Below are 20,624 nucleotides of genomic sequence, written 5' to 3'. Positions count from 1 at the left end.
ATTTATTATTGGTTGAACAATAACTGTGGCTCTAAAGCAAATACCGTATACTGCAATTAGATTTTTGTGTCTGTGTTTGTGATTTTGTCACTTAGATTCAAAGATTGAATCTGCCTCTGGTGATATTCAGACCAGCAGTATGTAGACTCTTTGGTGCATAAAGTGACATATTGCAGGTTGTAAGCATAACTTAGTTAGACAAGTATTCTTTTATAAATTTTATTTAAGAATATTCACAAACAAACCAAATTAACACATTCACAGTTCCTTAAAGGTTTTTAATTTTTGGCTCACATACTGTTTTCTTGTAGTGTTTTATGTCTTTTTCTACAGAATTACAAAACAAAGACATTGAGTTCTTCACAGGTTTATAAGAGCAAATGCATTGGCCTAAAATCGGCCATTTCTCAGATTACTTTAAGGTCCACCAAGTTTTAAGCACCATCTCATATTGATTTCACAATCATTCTGTAAATAAGCTAATTTTTGTCATGAAACGTCATCAGGGAAAAAAAAAAAAAAAAAAGATTGCTCCCTGTTTTTTGTCGTAGAGTTTTACTTTTAAAACCGTTGCTAACAAAACGCCACGTTTAGCCTCAGGAAAAGCGCTAAGCTCTCTGTGGTTGAGGGTCTGTCGGAAATCGTGAATACTGCAAGTTAAACGCGTGCAGCGAATTTTGTCCCAGCATCAGGGGTGAAATTTCCTCCTTGTCACAGTGGAGGAACAGCTAGTCCTAACCAGAATAATGTCAGTCTCACAGACGTTTTCATCTTTAGATGAAAAATTAGTTTTCTTTAAGAGTCCTGGAAGAGGGGGACGCAGCAGTAGATTAAAGGTCAGGGAGGGAACGTGTTAATGGCCGCCGAGACTTCGCTTTTCTCCGCTTATCCAATCGAGTACGATGAAGGTCAGACTCATGATCATGAAGATCAAACCCAGAGTGGTGAAACAAGCAGCCTGAAAAACAGCAGATAACTGGGATTAACATCAAGGTTTTACTGACTCTGTCATTCTGAGCAAGTCCTCTACTCAAGACATGGGTCAGAGAGATGTACCTGGATCTTTGGCCTGGATCTCATGGGCTCCTGGGTTTTGGGAATAATTCGAATGTAGAAGAGCCCAGGAAGGATGAAGATCAGAGTGGGAGCAGTGGTCGCCCCTGCACAAGAGGATGAGACACAACAATTCATCTTACTGCCACAAGAAGCCTTTTGGGAGCTTAGCTTAATAGATGGCTAATTATGAAATCACAACCCAACTGTTTAATCCATTTTAGCTTAATTGTAAGAGAGTATTCACACCAGCCCTACTTAGTCCAATTTAATAAAACTAGTTTGTTTGCCTAAAACATTTTGTTGGTTTGTGGAAGTGAATGTGCAATGTTGCATAGACCCATAGAAAAAAGGAGTAAATTAAATTCTAGACAAAACAAGAAAAAAAAAGGAAATTTCCAAGATTGTAAAGTGTAAAAATGTTAGAAAAAAGGAAGCGTAAATTTCCAATAACAAACTCAGAAATTTTGAGATTAATCTTCAAAAAAAAAAAAAAGGAAATTTCTTAGTTCCAAAAGTCAATCTACACTGGCCCTAAGACGTTATTGTAGCCATCAAACTGATGGAGACCAACAAAAGCAACTCTGCTCCCCCTACAAACCGGTTCAGTTCAAGAGAACTCTGGTATGCATATGTGAACGCCAAGCGGACCAGAGGCTGCTCCAAAAGCAGGAATCAAGCTGCTTTTACATGGCATTCTGGGTAAGTACCACTAAATACAACCAAAACAAAGGTGCGAGTCTAGTGGTTGTAGGAGAAATGGCTCCAGGTCGTTTGCCAGATGTTGCCAGATGTTTCTATGAAGTTGCAGCTGTGTTATTCTGGAGAAGCAAAAGATTTAGTCTTTGATATGCTTACAGCTCTATTATCTCACCTGTAATCCCAAAAATGTCTCGAATGTTGGGAACAAAGATGACCAGCAGGTTCACGGCGAACAGCAGGCACACAGCGATGGCGATGTGACGAAACCAGTGGAAGGGTTTCTCTGGGAACAGCAGCTGCAGGATTGCGCGACGAATCTGACACAAATATGATCATCAGGAGGTTTCACAGGCATCACTATCAATCATGAATCTCTTTGGCTAGAGATAGTAATCAAGTTAATTTTTTTTTTTGGTCTTTAAAGCAGTGTGTGGCCAAGTTGCTATGGAGTTTTATTTGCCCCTTTTTAACTTTGAGGGCCCCCCCCTCCCCCCTGTCTCTGCACGGCCCTGTGTATTATCAACCTTTTTCCTGTGTCCCAATAGATTCTTACCGGAAACAAGACAACGGGTACAGTGAGTGTGACGGCCACCAGCACAGCCAGTCGCACACACAGGATCAGCGTGTCCAGAGGATCCACCCTGCTGTAGGTGTGGAGGAGCTCAGCCTCCGTGCCTCCTGAGGAATCAGACACAGAGTTCAGGACATTCACTCCACGGGCAATACATCTGTCAAATAAGACACATTTAGTGTTAGCTTGCTACACGGGTTTGTGAATTTATGAGAAGTTGGCGTAATACTTGCTGTAAATATCGGTCAGAGCAAGATCACTTTGGAGAAGGAAGGATTCTCATAGAGGTCAAACAGGTCATTTAAAATCACCCGAATGTTAAGCCCACCTGGTTGTTTGAGTGAATATGTTTGAGTTTGAGAATACACATTCCATCAATTCTTAATGGAATGTACATTTTCAGTTTTTAATTCAAAGTTACCAATTTTCCAGCTGAACAGCGCTCACACTGCTGCACCTGAAGTTTCATTTGACCCAACAGGCTCAATCCCCACACACACATACAGACAACGGGTGGACATTTAAAAATGTACAGAACAATCATTATAAATTTGTGATCCATTTGCAGGGCACAATCAGAACTGTATACAATGAAAATGTCGGAGTTATTCCTCTCATCTATGCTTGCTCAGGTTGAGAGATCTCTGCACAGTCAATGATTTGCTGCAATAATGTACTTTTTGTTTTTTTTACCATTTAGCACCATAAATTGATTTAGTCCATAACAAGACAGAATTAAAATTTTCCCAATTGAACCTACACTTTTGAACACTTATAATTGACATTTCTCTCAATTTAAATGCACAGAACGTAAATGAATTGTTTTGTTTCTGTTAAACTAAACTGAGAAGTGCTCACCGTAGAAGGTTAGGTAGCCAAATATAGCCGTGAAGAAATACATGATGAACATCGCGAAGATGGAAACATTTCCAATAGTCTGCATTCTTCTCTTGGTTGGACTTAGGGGAAAAATATGAGAGACGTTTTTAATTAAACAAAAATATAGATGAAGAAACATCCTGAGAAATGCCAGGGTCCCGAAAAGTGACGATAGAATTCAATGTCTTCTTCTGATTCAGCAGGTTAAAACACCTCCAATCTACATTTAACATTTTAAACTCCAATTTGCTTTCTAGACTCTCATATCTTCATCAGTCAATTCAAGGGAACCATTGCAGAATCAAGGATGTAACTTCATAAATCAAAAAGGCACGCTATATTAAATTATTGGCATGGTTTACCATCTGTTGCGTATGTCTTACTTGCTCAGCTCTGTGTAGACAGGAAGCACTTCAGGGTGACATACAAACGCAAATGCCAGGATGGGGATGGTATACGCTGTCTAGAAACCAAGTGAAAGATTAATGGCCATAACTCAAGGAAGGTGTAACATGAGGCACTCACATGCAGCTTCAGTCTGCATGTGCTCAGGCTCTGAGCTCTAAACACCACAGCTCACCACAGTCCAAATGAACATGCATGTGAGTTTCCGTCCCATCCAGCAGGATGAAGTCTCACCTCTTGGTTGATGGTGAAGTATTTGGCCTCGCAGGTGTCGTCAGATACGGGTGCGGTCGCAGAGAAGTTACCGAATGTCTCCAACGGGCAAGGAATGTTAAACTTCTTGTAGATGACCTGACGTGACAAAGGCATGCAATCCCGTTACGGAAACGATATTTCTGGGAACATAACATTCTCTGGATGATTGTTACAGTTTGTAGATGCTTGTGTAGAGGCTCCTCTTGGAGCTGGCTTTTCTTTAAAAATGCAATTCCAAAAGTGTTGTTGTTAACCTTCTAAATTGATTTTAATAACTAGCCCAAAGTTAAATGTAAAATAAACACCAGGTTCGTTTCAATGCATTTCATCTAGAGTAGCATATATTATCAATCTCTCTTTGGTAGTCGGCCAGGCTTCGACATAGCTTGAGCTGTTTGGACTCAGGTCTCTGTTGAAAAGTATCCTCCGTGTGAGAAAAAGACACTTTCTTAAGGACAGTCAGGAAAGTAAAGCTTAGCATATCAATTCATTTCTGTATCTTCACATATTTATTTGCTTGTTGGTGAATTGAAACTTGAGCTGTGGTGCATTTGAATTTTTCTGACATTAAACCCACAGAGTTTGGCACTTTGACAGCTCACCGCAGAGAGGAAGAAGACCATGCAGGACAGAGAGAAGCCACTTGTATAGCCGAGATATCCTGCATAAGGGCAGAAAACAACACACTGCTGAAAAATATATCCACAGATACACAAAAATACATTTGGCAGTTAACATTTACAGCAAAGACAGACTAATTCTGAGTTCTTTTTGAAGACTAGAAATAATCTGTTTCCTATATGTGAGATTCAAATGAAAACTTTGTTGCTTTGATATTAGCTTTGGGGTTTGGGGCTCAGCCTACAGATCAAACTGGACAGACTGACAAGAACATTGAAATGCTGTTCAGTTTGTGTATTTCAAAAGTTTTTCAGTTGTCTTTAGTTTTCTGTATCAGCAGACTTGACAATAATTGGGCCAAATAACTGATTTTCCTCCTGATTTTCAAACCCTGACAAATAATATCCAATAATATATTATTACAAAAAGTGTTCGTCTGGATTCGTAGAAATATATTGGGGGAAACTGTCCATCTAATGTTTTGGGCGACATCAACCTTTGAAACATTCTAAGAAACTGCTAACCATGAGAATGCTAAGGGACAGAGACTTACCCAAATGTTTCATTGTGGCCAGTGGGAAGATAACGCAGATGGTGACAATAATGATCAGGTAGTTTCCATTCATAAACCAGTTCCTAAGGCCAGAACACCACATAAAACACAATGCATAAAACAAATAAAAGTTATTTATTCTTTCCAGATAAAAAAACTAAAACATACAGGGATTCAGTTTTGACGGCTTTGATACTTTTAGAAACATTAAGACACAAACATGATGATCTTCTGTTTTTCTGTTTTTACTTGATGTCCATTCAGCTATTTAGTAGACCCCTATTTTTATCCATATAAATAAAAGTTGTGATTGATTACATTATCTTTTGCTCCTATTTTATTGCTGTGTTGTTTTTCACCAGAGAGGTGGATTCAGGTCATTTGACGTGAATTTGAGTCAGACGACTTTCATGAATAAATTTCACAAAGCGACTTAAGACTCGACTTGAACTTTCACATCAGTGAGTCATGACTTAAATTGCATCCAACCCACTGCTCAACCTTAGCATGAGCGATAACGTTGGGTTACTTGACGTAATCCCTGGTTTTTTGATAACAGAGTGAGGTGTTTCACTATGTGAATCGCCTAGGTATCAGCCAAGCTAGAAGAGTAGTGACCGTTTCTAGGCAACCGTGACAGCAGCGTCTGACAGGATCGTCGCGTAGCGTTCGGTGGCGTTCTGTTTAGGTCCCGCCGCACAATTTAGTTGACCTTAATATTGCCTGTGTTTATTTTCGTCATACTTGGTGTTGGTATGTGCGTTGATAGGCGTTCCTATCGGATATCTGTAGAAATACGGAACAAATCTTATCCCATATCGGTTCACTACTGGACGCAACATTTAACAGACAAATAAGGGACGATTCCGTATTTTACGGGACGAATGGCAATTTTCAGCTGTAATTTTACCGCTCCTATTGCTTGGTAGTCCATCAGCCGGTCACATTACTCCACCAAATTTAGATGGTCAATGACAGACGACATTGTAACATCACTTAGCTGACACAGAATGCAGGCCCTCTAAAATTGTCAAACCGCCGTTAAAAATATTAGGATAAGGTGTCTTTTTATTTGTTTACTGTATTTTTCTTGTTTAGGTTGTTTTTGTGCAGTTAAATATATTTCAAAAACACTTTGGATCAATACTCACTCAGTGATAGATATTTGTCCACGAAAGGCTTGAATGACCAATGGTAACTCAGATTTTACAATGAATAAATAGCTGGACATGGCTGCAGTTAAAGACAAACATAGTTAACCACATTGTCATAAGACATAATGTAACGCCATACTTGACATAGGTGTTGCAATTGGTCAGACACTTTCCATGGTCTTACCCCCAATGTTGTGGAATGTTATGATGACAGCCGCTAGGATCTTTCCTGGATGTCCAAAAGCTCTCTGGCCTAGCTGCTCGTAGGCACGGATCCCTGAAGAGATGAGTATTTGATGCTGAGATTCTAAGAACAATTCTATCCGATTCAACTACAAACATAAAGAACTGAAGAGAGAAAGAGCCCTTACCAACCACTCCAGCACTGCGAAGCAGAAGGTGGATTGAATAAGAAGATAAACAGGCAATACATGTAAGCAGGATCCTGCAGGAGACAAAAAGTCAAGAATTTGTACTTTGAACTTTTTAATTCCTTACTTTCCTTACTACCAGGGCTTTACAAAATATAATACAGTCAAGCTTAATATCTACAATTTTTCTGAAAACATGAGCGAAACAGGTTAGCCCTGCCATTGCCTTCCTGTGCAAATCCACTCGAAAAAAGTTCTAGTTTACAGCACAGCCTAGGGTTTCTCCCCTTGACTTGAATTCTCTCCAGTCGATTTTTGAGAGAATGAATCAACAAACAGAAGGAGAAGTTGTGAACAATGATGTCAATTTTTTGAACTGTTTTTAGAATTGAAGTTTGCTTGTAATTTCAGCGACGGGAGCGGATGAAGTGAAAGAAACCGTTCAGTCCGTGTTGGCCATGCTTCCAAATATTGAATGAACATGAATAGCTACGTTGTTTGGATTGGCTCTACCTTCTTCGCAGTGGAAGAGAATGTTCTTCACAGCACAGGCATTTTCTGGTAAGCTTCTTAAAATCAAACTGGCACATTGCACACGTCACAGGCAAATGTTAGTAATTGGGTAAAATTTAAAACCTTAACACAGTTCACACCCCCAGAAAACAGTCGTTTCTCAATAGTTGAGAGACCAGACCCTCTGTGGGAATCAAAGTGTAGTACAAGTGACTGGTTTGTCTATGAGGCCTACTGCCTGTTTGTCATTATTTCTATATGGTTGAAATTTCAGTTATTATTTTCACTTCAAGCTCAAAATTTGTATTATTATTTCAAAAGTGTCACGTTTTCAAAAGTAGTTTTTTTATTTGACTTTCCAGTGTTTAAAAATTCCATATATAAAAAAACTATTCAGCCTTTCCATCAGTGTTATGGTCATCACATCTGATTTGCGGCTCATGTCTTGGACACTCAAGAAAAAAGAGGGTGTCGATTGAACACCACTTGGTACCAGCCAAAACTAGCAGGTCTAAATGCATCATAAGGGTCTGCTGATGCTTTTGGGCCTGAGGCCATGGAGAATGACGTCCGAATGCTTTGAATAGATTCTGGTCTGCCATCCAGTGCCACAAGAGGGGGAAGCAGTGAGTACCGTCTCCAGGTTAGGGAGGAGTTCCTGTCCCAAGTGGAGAAGTTTAAATATCTAAGGGTCTTGTTCACAAATGATGGAAAAATGGATTGGGATATAGGTGGATTAGTGCTTCAGGTGGTCAGGGCACACCCATCACTAGGAGACCCAGAGGAAGAACTATGACATGTAGGAGGGACTATGTTTCTCAGCTGGCCTGGGAATGCCTTGGGATTCACCTGAAGGAGCTGGACTTTCCTGGCTGGCTGGCTGGCTGGCTGGCTGGGCTGGCTGGCTGGCCGGGCTGGCCGGGCTGGCCGGGCTGGCCGGGCTGGCCGGCCTGCCTGTCCGGCCTGCCTGTCCGGCCTGCCTGTCCGGCCTGCCTGTCCGGCCTGCCTGTCCGGCCTGCCTGTCCGGCCTGCCTGTCCGGCCTGTATACGTCAGCCAGATAGTTTGCAACATAACACTGAGACAGAGGGAACTCATTAAATGATGATATGGGATTAGATCTTGTGACTAAAGTGCTCGGATGACATATGAAAAGATAACCATGAGAGCAAACAAAACTCTACCAATGGAAAACTGTGTGGACAGAGATGGCCATTTAATAAAAATAAAAACATAGTGCAATGATGGGTTAGATCTTTACAACCCATTAATCCTTAGTACCCAAATATTGGTGAGAAGACACAAACTCAATAGAGGAACCTTTTCAGGATAAAAAGCAGGGTGGAACAGTAGGCACTTTCTATTTGGTGGAAAACAGCTTGACCTCGTTTATGTCTACTCAGGTGTGGGTGAGGGAAGTATTGAGGGAAACAATATATTAAAGTCCTTCCAGGCAATATAGAGTATATATTTGTGTTACTCACAGAAAAAGGACAATGCCAGTGTTTGACATTGCATAAGCCAGCCCCAAGATGCCACTGCCCATGATGGCATTGCTTAAGTTGAAAATAGACATCCCAAAGGAGGTTTTCCCTTCAAACTGGGAAAGACATAATATTAGAATTTAGTCAATGAATCCAAAATACTGTAGAGTTGTGTTCATCATATACATGTTATTCAGAAAATTCTCAAATTTCAATTATAAATAATTCGTAGATGATGACTCAATGAAAAGTATAAAAAGTTCAACAGTCAGAAAACAAAAGTTACCTCAAAGTGAAAGAAACAAAACAAAAAACAATCCTTAAGCAGATTATTTCCTAAAGGATGATGCGTTTCACAGGACCTGCGTGATGCCACCATGTCCATATGGACCAGATTCTCTGGGGAATGTTTCCAGAACCTTGCAGAATTTATGCTACAAAGGATTAAGACAGTTCTCAAGACATGTGGTTAATGCTGATTTTGCAGGAGCTCTGGAAAATGGCCATATCTCGTCTTACGACATATCTTGCTCACTAGCTGCCACATTTTAGTATTTCTATTGACATGAAATCAAAAAGGCTTATTGACAACAACCCAAGTAATTCACAAATATAAAAGAAGCAAGTCCATAAATTGAAATATGTACAATGAAGTGGAATGGTATATGGAATAAATAATTAACATGTGGGAAAAGGATGTGGAAAAAGTCTTAGAAAGTCAATAAACCACCTGAAGTCTCTCAGTACTTAGAAAGCATACATGCTCCTATGTGCAAGTCAATATCAGCTGGCTGAATATTAGCTGATGAACTTTAAAAGGGTTTCTCAATACCAAGGTCCTGCCCCAAAGGGTGCAAATGGTAAAATATAAGAAATCTTCACAAATAAAAAAATTACAAATGGCAAGAGTTAGACTTGCATCTCTATTTATCTGAATGGTCCAGCATGCAGCCTCAGAACCATAATGCAGTAGGATAAAAATATTGTTTCATCATAAAGCATCTCTTCTCTAAGCTGAGAAGAGAAGCAGCTTCTCAGTTTAGAGAAGCTTTTCAATCTTTTCAAAGTTATTACTCACATCTGTGAACTGTGGCCTCTTTAAATCATTGTCTTTGTGCTGCAGAAACTTTTCTTCCTCTGGTGGTATTCTGCAATATGAAGACTTGTTTATCGTATTTGATTTTACACAAACGATAGAGATTAAATGTAAGTCAGTGAATGTGACACACAGCGGAAACGTACCCGGCCTCCATTGCCCCGTCATGATTAATCCCATTTGTGATCTTCTCCATTTCCATATTTAGAGTAAAAGCTTTGAGGTTAAATTCTGGAACATAGAAAAGACAATGAGAGTGGAGTGAAGATGGCTATTTGTAAGACATCAAAACTAAGAAGGTTTTCCATTTCAGTTTGAAATGGAAAAAAGTTAATTTCCTGCATATTTCAGTGACTCAAAATGGGAAAAAGCCTGAAGAGCAATTGGGTCCTTGTTTAAGATCCAAAAAAATTATGAACTTTGACAGAAAAACAAGACGGAACAAGCTGGTGTAATTCTTTCCACTAGAAAGAATTACAGTAATTTTAGTGTGCAGAGAAGCTCAACTTATCCACCGTTTTAGGAGACCTGCAAATATAGAATTCATTTTGATGTTTTTGTTTTTCAATGTATGCCTTGCATGAAATGAGTCAGATAATTAGCAGAACGAATAAACCAGTTGCTGTATGCCCACTTGGTTTTTATTAGTGTTTATCTTGTTGGTGATTCTAATGAAACTGGACCAAAGAGACTATTAGGCCAAACTTTGAGCCCAGACAGAGAAGATAACCATTAAGGTTTCCATTTGAGGGCAAATGTTTTGCAAACTGCAGGGAAAGTGACATGTCTGTACAGATAAGAGGCTGGAATGGGGCCAACCCTGGATGGGAAATCTCCTCCATGTTGGCCTCAGTAATGACAGAATGTGTGATTTTGTTTAAACCCACCTCCCAAGTTAAAGATGACAAACTGGGGGATTTTAGACCTTCACCATTTATGTTTTAAGCTGTAAAGGCAGGGCTAATTATGAGATAAATATTTCTTCCACTATAACAGAAAGACTGGAAAATTGAAACAAAAATATATATATATTACTGTGTATATATCACACTGTGTGTTTGTGATTTATTAATAAGAACGAACAATTGTCAGCAAAAGTAAAATAAGAGAAATCCGACATTTGAACCAACATTTTCTTACTCTTTGTGACGCAGGAACACACGCCCAACCAACGATCCAACCAGCTTTCAGAGCTTCTTTCCAGTGCTGTCCTGAATCTCTGTTTAAACAGAGATTCATGTGTACTTTTCAGTGACGCATATATTGGAATATTGTAGCTGCCCTTGGTAAAAGGTTGAACAAATAAACAAAACCCATGCCTGGGCACTGGACAAACTTAACTGCTTTTGTAAAATTATGTCTACGTGTTTAATTCCAGGTAGGGAACGACCAGATAGTACTTAAAAGCATTGCAGGTACCACTTAACCCTTCATCACCAGCCACAAAATACACCAAAGAACCTTGTTTTAAGTTTTCCTCAGATCCATAAAACACATGCAGACTGGACAATCCCCTCTGCAGTCCAGGGTAAACAGCTAACCCACCTTTTCATAGCCAGGATGAAAGCCATGGCCGCTTCTCCAGAGTCTGACATTCAACAGTTTGTTGGACTCTCTTTTCCAACATCCAAGAGTAAAGTTTCCCAAGCAGGACAACGACTGTGATCTTTCAATGGCTGAAATACTCCATGGTCCCTGTTGTTTTTTTGTTTTTGTTTTTAAAGAAATTTGGACCACAAGCTCTTGTTGAGACTCCACTCAGTAAGTGTTGTCCACCACTCCTTGCATTGTTAAAAGAGGCACTTCAACATGACATCCAAACAATAAATTCAGCATTTTGGGGTGAATCTCATCCACTGTCTGCTGTATGCAAATGGTGATGGACTCATCTTCCCCAAAGTTCTCAGACTCTTCCTTTTCTACAGAGGAATGATGTTTGGATTGAGGTCATCCTCAAAGTGAAGCCTCTTCTACTCACATCGGTGTCATCACTCGGGGTCAGGAGCAGTGACATGCCAGGTGAGGCAGTCCCTCACCTGGAATCCTGATAAGATCCCCAGAACCATCCATACAACCTGGCAACACCTAAACCATCAAAACACTGCTACAGTAACTCAAATGACCTGTGCTCTTCTACTGAACTCCTTCGGTTTCATTGCCTAATTTATTTACAATCTTTAACATTATATCAACTTGTTTTGTAATTCCCCTGAAGCTATTTTTATTTACTCCTGAACACAAACTTGTGCCATACATTTGCTGAAAACTGCTTCAAGCATTGTTTAAGAGAATCAAAATCAAGAGGTAATCCTTTTCCCCATCAAGTAAAAATTTGAAAAAATGACCAAAGCCTGAAATAAAATAGCTGTTCCAAAGTTTGAAAATCTTCTTTGTTGACTCTGCCTTCTATGTCAAACCGAGTAGCAACAGTGAACAAGTTGTTCCTGGGAGAAGCCCAGCCCTCTTTTCCTGACATGGGCCCTGTGGGTTCACAGCTTATATAAGACAGAGGCTCTGTTTTATGACGGCATGTCTTCAGCAAGCAAAACACTTGCTATTAAATGTTTACAACTATTGTAACATTATTTGTGTGCTTTTTTCCCTTTACTTCTTTATGATTAAACTTTTCTGTCAACTACACGTTGTTAAAAATATAAGTTCATACAAATAGAAATGAAAATAAAAATAATCAAACCTTCTGCATAAAACCAAAATTTACCAATAATGTCTCCCTTGCACTTCAATTATAACAATAACAATAATAATTTACTTAAGGTTAAATTTAATGTAAATTGATGTGTGTTCTAAAAATGTTTTCTCTGGTCTGTTTTATAAAGTAAGAAAAGTTAGCGTCAATCAGTTTGATCTAAAAGGAGTTTAAATCAAACACTGTAAACACAGTCAACCTGTGAACGCCCAGTGAAACCAGTTTGACCAAGCTGTCAGAGCGTTTCTCCCAGGCTCCCTCACTCGTCCTGAACAGATCTTGTCAAAGCGGCCAACACGTGGCAGCGCAGGCCGTTCAGAGACCTACCTTCAGAAGCAGAACCAGGAGGAGGTCAAAGCCACGGTGGTTCTTCTTGGAAGGATAGTTGGTGCAGTTTAGGCAGACAGGGTGGAAAAGTTGGGCTGGTTGGAGCCCAGCTGAGAGAGCGTGGAGAGGTTCGGGGGAAAGGGGAACAAACGTGAGAGTAGACAGAGTAATGGGAGGGCTGCTGGAAATAACGGTTTCAGGTTTCTCCTGATGTCACATTTAGAGACACTCCTCTTCCCCAACAAGAGTAACAGAGAGGAGTCAGCCGTGATGGATTGCTTCATGGGATTTACATACTCGAGGTCAGCCAAGAAACACTGGAGCTTTTGGATTGTTTCAGTGTTTAACAGCCTCCAAAACTATTTATCATTAACATATGGAATCAAAGAAAATGTGCAGAGAGGGTGGGAGAGCGCTCCGGGTTGCGCAACAATCTGGCTGCCACTGGGCAGTTCTGCACCAAAGGCAAACTGGAAAAAGCTCTTGGTTTCAGATCAATATGGAAAAGGTTCCACAGAAAAGTAAATACATGCACAGTCCAAGTGACTGGCGTGAGCAGCAGCTGAAGAGAGGAGAGTCCTACAACTACAGATGGTTCAACATTCACACATTCCCACAGCTGCAGTTTCTGCTGCGTTTCCTCAGGAAATGTCTGTCAGCAACATGGATCTCTGGAGCCCTTGATTGTTTTATAAGAACCAAATTAGTTAGTGCTTGGATGATTGAGGTTATCTCTTATGCTACAGTTATATTCAATTCTTTGTTTACAGGCTTTTTTTGTTTTTAAAGATCTACCACTTGATTATTTCCTATTGTCTCTCGTTATCCCTTGATTACTCTCTGTATTTAACCCCACCTATGTCCCCTGCTCCCTGTCGCATGTTTGTCGCGTGTACTCCCTCTGCTTACCTGCTCCTTGCTCACCTGTTTGCTGGATTTGTGAACACCATTAAAACCATCACTGTTTCACTTCAACCTGAGTCCTACCATGTCCATTCTCACCACAATCAGCCACAACTCATGACAAAGCAGATCTCCAAGGCCATCTTACGCCTTTAGACGTTGGTTCATTTTTTTAACTCACGATTCACCAGTGAAATAGTTTTGTACATCAACAATGGCATTCATAAATATTGACTGACAACAATGATCAATTGACCAGTTCTCCCCCATAAAGTGAGACATTTGGGCTCCTTACAGTTCTGGAGCAGAAAAGTGTGTAAAAGATAATACCAAAGATGTTGTTATTATATTTGTAACCTGGGAAAGGTTACTCGGTTGACTGTTTAAGTCTGTCATTCTACAGTGAGAACGGGGAGACAAAAGTCTTGCCAGGAGTTGAGGCTCCAGAAAATGAAAGACGTTACAAGGCGAGGAAATCTGTTTGATTCTAAAACATGTATATAGCACAAGGAACAAATAAGTAAATTACTCATTTACAAATTTAATACTCTCCAGCTCTCAGATAAGACATTGAGAAAAATAATGCTACTATGTTTGTATGTATGTTACATGTTTGTCTCAGAACATTAAACCAATGTATTAATTAAAGACAACACAAGTAAACACAAAATACAATGTAAACATTTCTTTTCACTGATCAATAACCATCCTGGTTATTTAGCATAAGTCATGTAGTCATGGATACGGCTGCTTCAGAAATATTAATTGCACAGAGGTTTGCTGCAGAGATGAAGTTTGTTTCATTTGTATCTGTGAACAAGCTGTGGCGAGATCAGATGTCACCATGTTGTCTTCTGAATAGAATTAGAAAGAGCTCATCAGAGGATTAGAGAGGCAACATGAGTTAAGCCGGACTGACCCGAGACACAACACACTCACAGAAACACACACGCCAGGAAACAACATAGACTTGCACTAGTCAACACATTAGAGGCCAGACATTACGAGGAGCCGTCTCATCCCAGCTAGGTGTGTTAGCTGCACCAAAAGGAAAAGAAAGGAACTGTCATAAAACGGTCTTTAATATAGTTATTAAAAATGTCATTATAACGTTTCATAGTGTGGCACTATGAAAGAGAGCAAGGCGGTGATGAATGTAAAACTGGAGTTAGCAGCAGGCTAAGCTAAAGATTCGCGTGGTTGTGCTGTTCGGCTGCGATGGGGCCTGTGATTTTTGTGTTTAAGTTGGACCACATTTTCTATTCGAGTTCAGCTAATGAAAGGTAGATACATGGGAATACACACACAGTAATATCAGTGGTGATACTGAGAACTGTAAACTGTTGCGTTATGCTGATACGAGGAATGTTTAAATCTTTTTTGAAAAGTCGGCACAAAAAAACTGAAGGTCAGTTGAAGTGAATATTGACATAGTTCCCACTCACTCACAACAAATCTTCATAGCCAATCCAATATAATATAATATAATGTAATACATATAATATTATGTTGTTCCAATTGATCAAAACAATGCAGTAAAATTCAGTGTATTATTCAGCTTGAAAAATGCATTGTGTTTCTGACTTGCATCATTCACTCCTCCTGGACAAGCATGTAGTGACAGTGCACCATTACTTGCATTGAGTCACTGACTTTGCAGCAGCCAGACATTTAAGAACAGCCCCTCTTCCAGAAAGAACCCTCCAGCAGAACCAGAATCTGTCTCAGCCTGATCAACCATCTGGTACAAATGACTGAGGGTTTGAGAAGACAGAGCACACGCATGCACACACAACAACAAAAAGAGAATTGTGCTGCTTTTATAAACTATGATTTCTGTCTGCTTGAAAGAAAAATAGATGTTTTACAAAAGGCTTTTTATTTTGTCTTTGAGCAAGTTTGTGTTATAGTTTTTAAGTCGCTTTTTATGTGCTCTGTGCTTTCCTTAAGTTATCTCTTAAGGATTGCCAATCTGTTTAAGCTGCTATTAGCACTCTGATAAACATGTGTTAGTCTCCCTGCGAGCTCCTCTCGACCAATCAGAGCGTGAAGATCCACTTAGCGGTGACGTCGCTAAGCTTCTTACTTCTGCAGGTGAATGGAGGACGAAAGTAAACACTTGTTTACACTGACTTGGGACTAAATAACGGAGCAGAACACTTTTTGCTTGAAAGCAGATTAATTTGAGGGAACGGATTAACAACTATCGTTCTCGTTTTCATAATCTGGAGGTCAAGTGTGGACTGTCTGAGCTGATATGGAGTGCAGCGGGAAGGTAACTGCTGCTTGATCAATATCCCCACACAATATTTTTTTGCGAGAGCAGTCACTTCACTTAAATTCTATCCATTCATTTTGGATTCTTAAAGGTATTTTTCTATTTAGTTACTATTTAAGTTATTTCAAATTGCATCTAAAACGCATTTATTTGAATATGAGAAGTTCATTAGTTCATTTGTAATTGGATTGTTTCCTGGTAGTTCTTTGTTTTTCAGCTTTATTCAGCAAAAGATGGTTGGAAAATGTGGGCGAGTTCCTCTTGCCAGTCCGCACAAACCCAAACCTCAAAAACAGTCTGCGTGATTACGTAACATATTATGTAACATTGGAAAGGATTGGAAATGTGAATAAAATGTTGATCTGATGACGAGTGGAAGGATGATTCCACCTTTAATCACTGTAGAATGATGGTCTTAAAATAAACAGGAGGAAGTCAGACATGTTTGATGGGCCTGGCTGAAGTCGCCTCGCCTCGGCGTCTTTTCCCTCCACCTTCAAATCAAACTAAATTGGTGTCAATGAATTGCGCCACATTTTGATTACTTATGCTGCTTTTTGTGTTTTTATAATTTTGAAGATGATACAAATTTACACAGGTCATCAAAAGTCAACCAACTACATTACACAAATTAAAGTGTAAAATATTTGTGCTACGTTTGTGCTGCTACGGGTTTGTTTGAGCTGCTTGAGTAGATAGTTTTTAAAAGGTCATTAGGGCTGTTTAATTTGATCGATTCTACAATATTTATCCATATTTTTTTCCCAAAGAAAGTATAAATTTTTTATCGGTGGATATTGACACATTAAATCCTACTTTGAGTTTCACGTCAAATCCACATGACTTAAATGACAGCTATCACACATGACAGTTTTTACCCAGTTGCACATGTACATTATAAATGCAATAAAACAACCAGTTACAATTAATTATATAATGAAATGAAATAGATAAATTACATTATCTAATATAAGTGAATGAGACAAAAAGGATCCTTCTCTGCATAACCAAATACACAAAGCCACACAATTAACATTTAAATAAAGAAAATGTGTAACAAAAACATTTATTACACCAGTATTACAGCATCAGTTCAATTAATTCAATCCAAGTCCACAAAATGTCACCAAAAATGTCACTCTGTGCCTCTAAAATCTTTCAGAAAACCTAAAAAATGTATTGAATTGTATCATTTGCTGAATATCATGATATATATTGTGTGAAGGGCGGAATATCACATATAGTATTGTGAGATTAATGCATCGTCAATTAGAAGTGATTTAGGTAATGTGTGGGTGTGAGGGGGCTTGTTGACAATTTGACCTTGAGACTTTCATTAATATCTTCTTCATAAAAGCACCACAAAGACATTTTAGCAAGCGTAAATGTTGCAGAGTTGATTGTAATACATTTTGCTTAATAGAATCAGGGGGAAGGAAGGGTTGACCTTTTGATGACCTCTGGAAACTTTTATTAATATCTTTAAAATTATAGTAGCACAAATGAAAAGTTTTACTGAACACATTTGACACCCGTTTTGTTTGATTGGAAGAAGGAGAGGAGCCAACTTCAGAAGTTGCAGCACTGTTACCTTGCAGCAAGAATGTTGTGGTGTTGAAGACGATGTCACACACCTGCAGGCTGCACGGTGTGGACAATAATCCTGTGGGCTCTGGTTCAGTCTGGACAAACATGTGGAGGGGAATGCAGCTGGACCAGTAACTGTCTCATGCCACTCTGGCTGCAGGCTGACCATGGAAAGGCACCAGAAGCTGCCATGTTCCTACAATCCAACTATAAATGTGGTTAATGTTTATGTTTTTGTGTTCCTATAAACTTTGCCTTGTGTTTTTTGTTCACAATTTTTCTGTCCTAGTTTCTTGTTTCATTCATCTCCTATTAGTTCTGAGACCTGTAGCAAACATAACACCACTTAAAACTTACAAAAGGAATACTTATTACTCAAATGAAAAGACAAAAAAACCCAACACATTCACAGATTAATGGTCCAGTTTGTCTTCACACCATCAAATACAGAAAACACTCTTACCCCAAAGGATTATCGTGATCCAATCCCACAAAACTGGAAGTTTTCTTAGATTCCTTTTTATTCCATTTGAATAAAAATTAACTGAATGTTTCTGTGCTGTGATATTTTTCAGAGTCATTTTTAAATGTTTATTTCTTTTCCCAACGTTTTGTTCATATACAGGTGACGCCCCAGTTGATGCTGGCTGTGGGGACGGCTGCGATCGGCTCTCTGCAGTTTGGCTACAACACGGGTGTCATCAACGCACCTCAAAATGTGAGAAAGTCTTAGTGACCAAGAAAGCAGAAAAACACACTCTGTTGTTTTTATATATGCAGGACGGTTCCCATAACAAACCTCTTATTTGTATCCAGATAATGAAGCAGACACATTTCTGATTCAGACAACATTTCTTCCTCTTTTCTTCCAAGCAGCCAGACTTTCTTGTCAGAAGTTCAAAGAAAGGAGGTTTCAGAACAAGTTGCTCAAGTCTAGGCATGTTCCTCCTAAAATACAAAATGATTTAATGTACCCAGGATGTTATGTATGGAAGATCAAAAGTGCCACAGTAAAATAAATAAAAATGTTTCAAATTATTTTTTATTCATAAGCAAAGTTATATTAAAATGGAGATACATATGGCAAATTAATCATAGAAAAAATGATGGAAATCTTTGTTGATATATCATTTATATCAAATTACTACTAAGAGACTGATTGGCTGCTAAGTGGCTATATAGGTTAACCAATCAGATGTTTATTTAATGAAACATCTGATCTGATAGCAGTGGAAGTTATTTCACAAAATTCTGCAGAATATGAAATATATTTTTTCTCCACTTCTAGTTACTTAATTGAGTAGGTGATTGTGGCCTTTTAAATTTCATAATACCTTTTGGATTTGTCTAGTGATAATAACAAAATCTATTCTGAAAAGAAAAACTGAAACATCTTGTCCCAGGCGAAGCTTTCGGCTTGCCTCGTCTCGGCTTGGAGGTCTCATCATCTCCTGTCCCACTGACACAGGAGAAAAGTTCAGCCTCCAAAATGTTCCTGTGGTTCACATGGATCCAAACTGTCTGAGTCGAGCAGGTTTGACCCGACTGTACTGTTTGTCTTGAAGATCATTGAGAGCTTCTACAACCAGACATGGATCAGCAGGTTTTCAGAACCCATTTCTCAGAGCACTCTGACAGCTCTGTGGTCTTTTTCTGTGGCCGTCTTCTCTGTGGGAGGAATGTTTGGCTCCTTCTCTGTCGGCCTTTTTGTCAACCGCTTTGGCAGGTAAGATGTCGTTGGTGGAGAGAAGGAGTTTGGCTCGGAACATAAAAGTAGATCCTTAATGGTAAAATGAATCTGATCTTTAAAGGAGGAACTCCATGCTCATGGCCAATGTGTTAGCCTTCCTTGCTGCTGTGTTTATGGGGTTCAGCAAACTGGCGGCTTCCTTTGAGATGCTCATCATTGGACGTTTTATAGTGGGTGTGTACTCTGGCCTCTCTACGGGGTTTGTACCCATATATGTTGAGGAAATCTCTCCAACATCTCTTCGCGGAGCCCTGGGCACTCTGCATCAGCTCGGTGTGGTGATCGGCATCCTCATGGCCCAGGTGAGATCCTTAAACCCTCATAGTCTTCCTCTTCCTCTTTAAGAACCAGGTATACTTTGGCACCTCACTTGTTTCACAGGAATCCAGAGCCGTTTTTATACCATTCGCTGCAGAATTCACTAACGTTTCTTCTAAATAGGGCAGGATGCTGAGTGAAGGGGGTTTAGCAGCGCATTCAAGTTTGTGATGAACAAGCGTTAAGTCCCGCCTCCTGGCTCTGATTGGTTGTTTCTATTTAGCGTTTTGGGAGAAGGCAGAGGAGCTCAATTTTTTCGCAAATTATCTGTCCCATAACATACTTTTATGACACGTGATATTGCTAGAGACAGTTTCAACAAATATGTAAACTAATATTTACTTATTGCAGCTTTAACCACTTATAGGGTTGTAGTAACAAATGTAGTTTGGTTTCAGACTGTACCCTATGGCTCTTCCTGTTTTGCCAGCTATATTAGTGTTGTGCAGGAAATTTTTCTGAACTTGTGGTGTGACTGCCTGAGGCAAGTGAGCGATAAAGCTAAGATCTTCTGTGGCTTAGAAACTGTTAGAAATGAGAACTCATATTAATGCGACCCCTGGTGTCATTAGATGGAGTTATTGGGGAAACCACAGAGAAAAGAACACAAACATCTGGCAGATATCAGAGAACTGCAGTGTGAGAGTTTTAGAAAAAACTCTAAATCAAAACATACAGACTCATTTTTGTTGGACAAAAAATAAAAACGTATTTATTTTTTTGTTGCTAGTTTGTTCAGGTTTTCTTAACGAATTGTCTTTAGCGTAATCTGAAAACTCTTGACCATTTCATAATTGCTCTGTTTTCACTTCAGTTCTCATAAGGTCTGTGTTGTGCTGCAGATCTTTGGGATTGAATCTATCTTGGGCAACGCGTCCCTGTGGCCGCTGCTGATGGGGTTCACTCTGCTGCCGGCCTTGCTGCAGTGTGCTCTACTGCCGTTCTGTCCAGAGAGCCCCCGATACCTCCTCATTAACTGCAATGAAGAGAGCAAAGCCTGCAGCGGTAAGATCTACACACGTTCATCTGTGTTCATATATATATGGAGTCATGAAACTGTTACTTTTCTTAAGTGACGTTACATAAAATATGACAAATA

The 20,624-nt window shown here is 39.4% G+C and overlaps 2 protein-coding genes across 4 annotated transcripts; one reads left to right on the top strand and one right to left on the bottom strand.

The window, feature by feature from the left end:
• Positions 1–205: 205 nt before the first annotated feature.
• LOC122832477 (sodium-coupled neutral amino acid transporter 3-like) lies at positions 206–12,877 on the bottom strand. 2 transcript variants are annotated; one of them, XM_044119302.1, is made up of 16 exons: positions 12,690–12,877; positions 9,802–9,886; positions 9,638–9,707; positions 8,560–8,675; positions 6,565–6,638; positions 6,378–6,470; positions 6,191–6,272; positions 5,040–5,122; positions 4,468–4,526; positions 3,845–3,961; positions 3,589–3,668; positions 3,185–3,285; positions 2,309–2,433; positions 1,928–2,072; positions 1,057–1,160; positions 206–958 (listed from the first exon to the last, which is right to left on the bottom strand). In XM_044119302.1, exons 2-16 carry the CDS (start codon positions 9,855–9,857, stop codon positions 854–856), a joined length of 1,410 nt encoding a protein of 469 aa, XP_043975237.1. In that variant the 5' UTR covers positions 9,858–9,886; positions 12,690–12,877; the 3' UTR covers positions 206–853. The 2 variants fall into 2 exon arrangements, with proteins under 2 accessions (XP_043975237.1, XP_043975230.1); XM_044119295.1 differs by lacking the exon at positions 12,690–12,877 and adding an exon at positions 10,796–10,851.
• On the top strand, positions 6,650–20,618 carry LOC122832494 (solute carrier family 2, facilitated glucose transporter member 1-like). 2 transcript variants are annotated; one of them, XM_044119323.1, is made up of 5 exons: positions 6,650–7,125; positions 18,083–18,175; positions 19,023–19,183; positions 19,269–19,509; positions 20,368–20,618. In XM_044119323.1, exons 2-5 carry the CDS (start codon positions 18,098–18,100, stop codon positions 20,599–20,601), a joined length of 714 nt encoding a protein of 237 aa, XP_043975258.1. In that variant the 5' UTR covers positions 6,650–7,125; positions 18,083–18,097; the 3' UTR covers positions 20,602–20,618. The 2 variants fall into 2 exon arrangements, with proteins under 2 accessions (XP_043975258.1, XP_043975250.1); XM_044119315.1 differs by lacking the exon at positions 6,650–7,125 and adding an exon at positions 15,754–15,867.
• The last annotated feature ends 6 nt before the right edge of the window (positions 20,619–20,624 follow it).

The sequence above is a fragment of the Gambusia affinis genome, linkage group LG01 (genome assembly GCF_019740435.1).
Source record: "Gambusia affinis linkage group LG01, SWU_Gaff_1.0, whole genome shotgun sequence".
NCBI lineage: Eukaryota > Metazoa > Chordata > Actinopteri > Cyprinodontiformes > Poeciliidae > Gambusia > Gambusia affinis.
Note: the sequence above shows the minus strand (reverse complement) of the source record. Positions and strands in the feature narration are given on the sequence as shown.

Excerpts from the sequence above, each read along its gene's own strand:
- LOC122832477 (XM_044119302.1), bottom strand. The coding sequence starts at position 9,857 with ATGGAAATGGAGAAGATCACAAATGGGATTAATCATGACGGGGCAATG. Across the intron at positions 6,471-6,564 it reads TCGCAGTGCTGGAGTGGTTG|GGATCCGTGCCTACGAGCAG; the intron begins GTAAGGGCTCTT and ends TCATCTCTTCAG. Across the intron at positions 959-1,056 it reads GATCCAGGCCAAAGATCCAG|GCTGCTTGTTTCACCACTCT; the intron begins GTACATCTCTCT and ends GCTGTTTTTCAG.
- LOC122832494 (XM_044119315.1), top strand. Across the intron at positions 18,176-19,022 it reads TCATCAACGCACCTCAAAAT|ATCATTGAGAGCTTCTACAA; the intron begins GTGAGAAAGTCT and ends TTTGTCTTGAAG. Across the intron at positions 19,184-19,268 it reads TTTGTCAACCGCTTTGGCAG|GAGGAACTCCATGCTCATGG; the intron begins GTAAGATGTCGT and ends TGATCTTTAAAG.